Source organism: Lupinus angustifolius, chromosome LG02 (assembly GCF_001865875.1).
Source record: "Lupinus angustifolius cultivar Tanjil chromosome LG02, LupAngTanjil_v1.0, whole genome shotgun sequence".
NCBI classification, from domain to species: domain Eukaryota; kingdom Viridiplantae; phylum Streptophyta; class Magnoliopsida; order Fabales; family Fabaceae; genus Lupinus; species Lupinus angustifolius.
The window spans coordinates 12,241,223-12,250,177 of record NC_032010.1 but is presented as its reverse complement, the minus strand read 5'-3'; the positions used below and the strand labels follow the sequence as shown (position 1 = coordinate 12,250,177).

Here is an 8,955-nt window from a genome sequence, read left to right as displayed (position 1 = left end):
GATAAAATCTTCTCAGTATTACTTGCTTCTCAGTATTACTTATTATTATGGATACGTAATTATATATATGTGTGTGTATGTGTATGTGCGTGAGGTGTTGGTATTTTTTAATCATTTACATATGTGTATATATATGATGAAAATTAGAGAATCAATTGTACCTTATATAAAAAAGATATCATTACTATGTACATAAATGAATAGGCACATCAAACATGAGGAATTGGTGACCACGAGCCGGATCGGGTGATGTTGTCCCTTATTCGATATTAAATATGACCAGGTGAACAGATATGGTTAGATTTTGCTCATTCCTAGATGATATAGTGGTTGAATCGATAATTCACTAATTAAACGATGAGATATATATTATAATAAGAATGAAAGATGAATATTATTATTTGTAATAGGGGTGAACATGACCCGACTCTACCCGCTCACCTAGTTTGGCTCGCCATGATTGTGTTCGAATATGGTTGGGTTTCATTGGGTCTAAGGTCGGATTCCAATATTAGACTCCCTCAATATTTAAGATCGGGAAAGGGACAAACATGACCATACCCGATATCTCTCATGCTCACTTATTCATCATGTTTGAATATGTATTTTTTCAATTGTGTAAAGAGTAATAACATTTCTATCTTAAAATATAATTGATTCTCATATATACATTATTAACATAATATTTATGTATATATCATTTCATATTTATAATAATAAGTAATATTAAGAAAATTTTATCTACATGGATATGCATTATATTTAATCGAGTCTATAATTAAAGTGTGTTTAAAGGTTGGCCTAGTCGATTTTGGTCTATGGTCTGGTTCGAATTCAAATGAAAATCCGGCCAACATTTAGGGTCATGTAAGGGACTATCTTTACCCAACACATGTTCACCTCTAATTTACAAATATATGTCAATTACAAGATTTTGACCATATTACAAAAAGAGTAAATTACACTGACACCCTTGAGTTTTAGTGAAATTACACAAATCACTCCCATTTTTTACACCTATAAAAAAACCTGATTTTTATACATATGTTCCATTGACTACCTTGCATGAGAAATATGTGTGATATTTTAAATAAAAAAGTTGATAAGTGTAATTAAATTAAACAAAGTATGATATATTGTGGAGACAAATCCAAATAGTATATCACTCAATACATTTTCATTATTTTTTGTTCATCACAAATTGCATCAATAATTCTAAGGAGATATTGTTTAAATCACTCTTATACTATAATAAAACAAACAAAAGATAATGAAAATGTATTGGCTCAGTATATTTTTTGTAGTTGTTTCAACAATAAACTATATTTTGTTTAACTTAATTACACTTATCACTCTTTTCTATATAGAAAATCACACTTCTATTTATAAAAATCAGAAAGTTTTTTGTATGTATAAATAATAGCAGGGTAATTTTATAATTTCACTAAAACTCGGCAAAATTTACTCTATGAACAATTACAAGATTCTGAATGTTAATCTTAAAAATGTTTTGACCAATTTGACTGATATGTTATTTTGACTAGCTCAATAAGTTTGGCATAGGTACAGATTGACCCAATCTATGATTATACATCTACCTTCATCATTGTTGAGAGAAAAAATTGTTAAAGTAAAATGAGAAAAAATTTTGAAAAGGATACAAGACAAAAATAATGATAATTTGTTAAAAACAAAAATCAAACATGTTCCATTAATTGTGATAGATCGGAAAAATGTATTTAAATTAAAATATTAGTAATTAAATATTTTTCTAACCAATCACATTCAATAACATATAAAGTGATACTTTATGGACAGCTTATTTACTTCCCTCCCAAACCCAAAGCTTTTTAACTAATACCTTCATCCTATATATAAATGACAAGGGAAAATTAGTCTAATCAAACATCAAAATAAAAAATCACCGATTAATCCCACAATTAAGTCATCAATAGATACAAACTCCAACAAAACATGATTTTTATAAAGCTAAAACGGCCACAACCTTCCACTGAAGCTCAGGCAAATATAACAAACACTTGGGTATCCAACCATCAGTTTGCTGAACAAAAGCACTTGACACAAGTCATAACCAGATTCTTGGAAAACCAAAATTGTTATATATATATAGTTTGAACCACTTTCTTCTGTAACTTTATCAGAACAAACACTTGCAACACCAGAGTGATAATAGTGCAATTCCACCAGATGACAATTCTTCTAATGCACAATCCTGATGAAGAATAAAGTATCATTTCAAGAACTAGACCTTTATACTTACTACGGACTCTAAATTTTATGACTAACAGTGAAAGGGTGAGACTATTAAAAATTTAGAAGATATCCAACATAATATGTGAAAATTACATGAAAATAAAAGAAAAAGAAATCTACAATATTTGACAATTTTTTTATTCATTTGATAAATATTATCAGTGCATCATTTTGGTAAAGTTGAGCTTGAGCCCCTTAATTGTAATCAAAGTAAAGTTCGGCCCCTTAATTGGATATCAAAATAAACTTGAGGCACTTAATTAATAAATTTTATAGCTATGGCACCAATTGCTTATGACTGTAAAGTTGAGGTCCTTGTACACTTCCCTCAATAATATTAATGATTACACTCATAAATGCTTCACTTGAAATTTTGTATTTTCAAGTCATGAATGTTATTAAATTCTAAAGAAACTTTTGTATGTCTGCATTTATGGATATGTTTGTGTGTCTATATTAAATAGAAGAAATTCTTGGCTTGTTAAACCACATTTAACTGTGAAAGTATAACCAAGGTAGGTTTCTAGCATAACTATATAATACTACAATACGAGAAGCTACATGGGGTACATAGAATCTACCTTGAATAATTCTTGAAGACCCAACAATTCGGAATTCAAACTGTCATTCAATATAGAACTTTGTTTTGAAAGGCGCGAGAAGCTTCCCAGATTTTTGTTGAATCTCACACCCAAGTTCAACCTCCATTAGGCGATGGTTTTCCTTAGAGCGATTCATTAGGAAAGAAATACTCAAGTCATCACCTTCACCCACATGTGTAGGAGGATGCAAGAGGAAAACCTGTCCGGTGATTAAAAAATAAGATGATGCCAACATTATCATAAAAATGAATGATTCGGACAGGCCATAGGCTGACTCAAAACATATAACATAATATGCCATATAGCTTGAAAATGCTATAATCTCATACACCATCAACCAATTGATGCAACAACAATCAAGTCTTTATCCTACTATGTTGCCTATGTGTTCCTGATGTTATATATAGTTGGTCCTAAACCCAGATAAAAGGTGAAAGTTGTGTTAAGCAGTCAACAACCAACGTAAAACTTTGTCGAATCTCTATTATATGGATCAACCAATTGATGCACATCGAAAAAATAAAATGCCCATCCATCACATATGAATATAAGGCCTCTGCCTCTTTCTGTCTCTCTAGCTCTAAAGACAAAATTATGGGTTGTAATTTAACAACAAAACAGCCCTTTTAAAGAACCTAAAACAAGGGTCCACCACTCCTTCAATGATGTTCCAACTGTTCTCGGAGTTATGAACTTATATTGAGTAGAATGATAATAAAGATTATTGCATGGACAAAATCAAACACCAAGAATTAGATACAGCACAAACCTGTTGGCCCCAGTGTGTAGTGTAATCTACACTAGGAGCTGTAGTTAACTCAATCTCCTGTGAAGCTGCATCCTCGCTTCTTCCCTGGTGAGCAAAAAGCATGAAACGATTAAATTTAACATAGTCGATAGTTATAAGCCTATAAAAGTAGCTTACCCGAAAATGTACATCAAACCACCCTCCAAGCCCACACAACTTTGTGCTTTCCCCTATAATTGTCAAAGAAAACTTTGATCTGACTTTCTCTATCTCAGTCACTGTGGCAGTTAAACAATCAATTTCCTTGATTATAGCAGCAGTTCCAATGACTTGATGTGGATGAAGGTTGTTCCATAATGATGTCTTGAGAAATCATAGAAAATGTATTTTTAGGATGGCAAGTAGGAGCAAAAATTAATTTCATATGCAAAAGAAAATTCAATGTTATTAAATAATTCATCCTTCTATTAGTTCTATATTATCTTTTGCCACTAATTATTTGAATTATACAAAGTGAGCCTCCACACAAAGGTAAGGCTCCTTGTCTTGTGACTTGAAGGTCATGGGTTCAAATCCTGGAAATAACCTCTTCACTTGCAAGGGTAATGCTACGTACATCTACTCTCCCCAGACCCCCAATAGATGGGAGCCTCATACATTGGACCACCCTTAGCGCCATTGATTTAAATTATAAAAGCTAGTTTGAACATTCACCATTTATATATACAAGAACCGAAGAGAGAAAAAAAAATAGTTCGAACTCATTATTTAACAACCAGATCTTTCAATTTTATGCAATTCATTGATGTGAAATATCGATACCAAATTTAACGTTTTACACATTTCTCAAATTTTAAACAGATATAGAGACCAAATTGATCATAATAAGTGATAAAGTCCCAACCACATTCCAAATATTATTTCACTAAAAATGTACTTTTCCAATCAAGGTGCACTACATATAGAACTTGCCTGTAGAAAGTATTTCCTCTGCTCTTCTGAAAAATGATTTGTCAGAGTACTCATATCAACTCCATAGCTGAATTTTGTTTCATCAACAAAGTTATGCCAATCATTCATAGCTAACTGGTAATCACCCATTTTGTGATCTGTTATCCCGGTTCTAATAGGTGCCATCCACATACGAGCATGACTAGGATACCTATGAAACTTAAGTCTTTTAATTCACCACTTGCAAATGTAACACCTAAAGTCACCATACGGGTAATCATACACAATATGTATTTTTCTCAGCAATCAGAACGATATCACCGTAGCGACAAACATCAATCTTCGAAGGTAGTAATAATTAAAGCACTTATATTACATATGTAAGTTACCACTGACGTTATGTACTGAAAATAGTATTGTAATCACAGCATGCAAATTATAAGACAATGAATCAACTGAAGCATAGTACTATAGGTATAGGTTCTTAGCAAATGCATTCCTTATTCTTTTGTCTTCAGCTAGAAAATAGTTGTATATTGAGTTCATTGTGACTGACAGGCACTAGTGTGTTATCCTATTGACTACTGATTCTGAGACTTGCTTATTCTATTTAAAAATAAAGAGTAACAGTTGAATATACTATGTGATACAAATCTTCCTGGTCTGTTCAACACTTAGTTATAAAAACATTGAGAAATAAAAACCAAAGACTTTGAGATCTAAATTTAACTTTAAAATGAACTCTTGAAAATGTTTTCATGTATAACATAGAAATAAAGGGTCCATTTGATTTGTCAAAAAAATAAGAACAGGACAACACATGTTGTACAACACAGCACAAAGAACTTTGCCCTATCCAATGTTTGACATACATTAGTATTGGACATCATAAGTTCATAACACAAATTTTACTAAAACACCTTTTATATTATGTACTTCTTATTTTCTCTTCTTTCATGTTCTTTCTTATTCATCAACCACTATTATTGTCATTAAATGATGGGAGGCCACCATTGTTGAACCAGCCACAAGCTTCACTCGCATTTTTTATAAAATAATATACCAATTTATTAAGACTTCGAAATACTAAGCAAAAACCTGTTCCATGCCAAACCCACACGTCCCAACTCCTCATGGGTGCCACCAAATTATACACCTTCATGAAATTTAAAATTCATGAATCTGCGATAAGATTTTAGTGCCGATAGCATTCTTTATAAGAAAAAATTATAAAATTCCCGAAGTTCAAAGCATTGTCTCAAGCAATATGATAAATTTTACTTTAAATATTGGTACATTTGATTTAATTGCAGAATCTGAAAGTTTTGTAGGTAGGTGAGTAGACATAGAAACCCTTTATCATAAAACAACCAAAAACATTATATCAAGAAGAGTGGTGGACGTCTTCACTGATGAAGGTGATCGCAGAAAGAGAGAAAGAGAAAGGAGGGGCACAGTTAAGGAATAGGAAATGTGAAAATGTTGCTAGTGGGATGTGAGGTTTGCGAGATAGTAAAGGAGGGTAGTCACTCTTGACAATTAGCATTTCCTTGTGCACTGGACAAAATGTAACGTGGGTAAGAAGTGTCTGCCGTCGTGTGACTCTTGTCCTGTGCCTAATCTCCTATATTGTGCTGTCCCATGATTAGTTTTGAAATCAAACACAGAACAGTTAGTTTTGTGCCGTCTAGTCCCCCATATTTTTGCAAATCAAACGAACCCATAAACCAAACATTTAGTCACTAAAAACTACCTCAGTGGATCTTATAAATCAAGCACTAGAGCAAAAAGGCAATTGCTACATGCACTGTAATATTCATTTTACCGTAAGTTAAAAACACATGGAAGAATGAGTAAGAAGTAGGTGCATATCAATACTTGGAAATGCATCAAAATTCAAAATACTCCTTTGTTTTTTGGTTTTATGAACAAACAAAACATTAGGTCAATACTTACATCACTCCTGTTGGTTTGAGCCAGCGGTCACGAGCACATATAACTGAATCAAACATGGATTCACGCAGGAGAAAATAGCCCATCCACTCAGAGATGATCACATCAACTGTAGGTTATACAACAGCATTTACGGCAATCAAATTAAAATGATATACAAACAAAGCAAAATTTAAACAAGAGAGAAGGGGAAGTTAAAAAATTAAAACTTACTCAGAAAATACAAAAAAGGTTCATAGCTCTAACCTTTCTCTGGCAAGGATATGTCCTCGATTGAGCCCTCAATGACTTCAACTACATCTTGGAGATTATATGCTTTGACAAGCGCACGGGCATGTTCTGACATCTTAGTAGCTTCCACTGCATATACTTTCCTAGCACCTGCTTGCGCTGACCATATAGCAAGAATGCCACTTCCAGTTCCAACATCCAAAACAGTCTTCTCCGCATTGAATTCACCACAAAGTCACTCCCAGATATAGTAATAGTAATATAAATAAAAGTATCAAACCTAAGTTATCATATTTCACCATTAAGGAATCTAGGTTTAGTTGTCTTTTTTTTTAGAGTAAATATTCATTCTAGTCTCTCATAATTTTCAACAGTTTAGTTCTTCAGACTAACGAAAAGACTTAACATGGTCCCAAAAATTTCAAATGTGGGACGAATTAGTCCTTTTTAGCATGTTTTAAAACACTTGGTAGGGACTAATTTGCCTAAACTGATAAGATCGAAAAATATGAGGGATTAAAATGGGTATTTACTCTATTTTTTATATACGACTTGGTCTGGGCCTGGGGGCTTTACCGGGCCAGTGCAGGGCTAATGGAGGATATGGGTTCAAGGGTTGAGGGTGAGCTTTGGCATAACAAGATTGCTTCCCTTATGACCAAAAGGATATAAGTTGAAATCCTAGAAATAAACTTCGGGAAGATAAGGTTGAGTACATCTATCTTGTGGGAGCCCGGCCGACTTTTTTTAGGGCAAGGCTCATGGCGCTATAGGCAAGTAGGTATATGCAGTTATAAGTTAATTGCCAACAAGGCTCTCAAGTCACCTACATCATTCAAACTCACGGCCTTCTAGGTTTCTTGGTTTTATTATCATTTTTATTTATCAAAATTTCAAACTCTAAGATGATGAGCTCGGCGTAACAGTAAGATCAATAGTTCACTGAGAGGTCCCGAGTTCAAATTCGACAAGATGACACTTTTTTTAAATTTCAAACTCTAATACCACTTTGTTATAACAAAATATGGGATGACCAGGAGGATAGATAGGAATAGAAAAAAGAATGTTATATTATCAGTATAAATTTATACTACACTATTCACATTGTATAAAACTCATACATAGTCAATGTATACATGTTTTCTCGTAGAAAAAGGCTGACCTTGCCATTGAAGTGGTGTTTGTTCTCAAAAATGGCATTGAAATAAGCGTCCATACGAACACGATCGGAGAGCATCTCCTTCTGGTGGTAAAGGAAAGCATAGGTGCAGAAGTACTGGGCGTAGTCAACGTCCTTGTCCAGGGTGGGGGCGCTGCGGCCGCCAGCAGCGTTTGCTGAAGTCCCCATTTACAGTCAGGCTTGCAATCCACCGAAGGGTGTTCAATTTTTATGGGAAAGAGTTTGTTTGGCGGTAGGGTTGCACTGTGTTCTCTACGGTTAGTTTATACTCTTTTTTTATTGTTCCAATTTAACTATTTTTTTGTACTATTAAAGTGTTTTTCACTTTTTTTTTTATCAACTTTATAGCTATTTCTTTTAACAAGTTTTGTTTAATTATTTGGGAGAGTTTATAAATTTTGGTGTGTATTGATTTGATTTTTACAGAGATAAATTCCAGAATAGTATTTAAACATCGCATGAGTTAAAATAGTCATGTTCTGGGTTTTCGAATTTTTAAAACACCAAATTAGGATGAAAAATCAAAACTGTGTTCTCTTATTATTTAGTTTGCAAATGCTCTAGATAACAAGTACATAAATGTTAGTTCTAGGTCAGAAAAAATTGCTTAGATCAAGTCTAGTAATATATTGGCAAATGGCAATGACATTGATAATTGGGGAAGTTGATCAAATATAATATAAATTGCAACTTGTTTACATGTTGTGTGAAGTTAATTTATTTATTTATTTATTTATTTATTTATTAATTAATTAATTAATCTATTTATTTTCAAAGGTGGTGATTAGTTTAGGTTTCATTTCCTAATTTATTTCCCAGAAAAATTAGAAAACTAAAAACAATTTTGAAAGATCTTAAATATAAATCAAATAATTTATTTTTAGGATAATTTAGTCTTCATCAATAATTACTTTAACTCATATTCATGATTTTTAAGAATTAGTTTAATTTTTTTCTTTTTAAGAAACAAAATTGGTACACATGAAAGTTTATAAGAAAAAAAACATTTTTAGTGG

General features: G+C 32.5%; 1 protein-coding gene across 1 annotated transcript; it reads right to left on the bottom strand.

Annotated features, from left to right (window-relative positions):
* On the bottom strand, nt 1,899-8,210 carry LOC109336017 (protein arginine N-methyltransferase PRMT10-like). Its single transcript, XM_019572347.1, has 8 exons — nt 7,922-8,210; nt 6,775-6,967; nt 6,532-6,637; nt 4,597-4,786; nt 3,802-3,987; nt 3,646-3,729; nt 2,856-3,075; nt 1,899-2,233 (listed from the first exon to the last, which is right to left on the bottom strand). The coding sequence occupies exons 1-7, from the start codon at nt 8,105-8,107 to the stop codon at nt 2,899-2,901; spliced, it is 1,122 nt and encodes a 373-aa protein (XP_019427892.1). The 5' UTR covers nt 8,108-8,210; the 3' UTR covers nt 1,899-2,233; nt 2,856-2,898.

Bases quoted from the DNA above. Each gene is read 5' to 3' on its own strand.
- LOC109336017 (XM_019572347.1), bottom strand. From the start codon at position 8,107: ATGGGGACTTCAGCAAACGCTGCTGGCGGCCGCAGCGCCCCCACCCTG. The intron at 6,968-7,921 runs GTCAGCCTTTTT...AATGCGGAGAAG, and splicing joins AACACCACTTCAATGGCAAG to ACTGTTTTGGATGTTGGAAC. The intron at 3,730-3,801 runs GTAAGCTACTTT...TTTGCTCACCAG, and splicing joins GGTTTGATGTACATTTTCGG to GGAAGAAGCGAGGATGCAGC.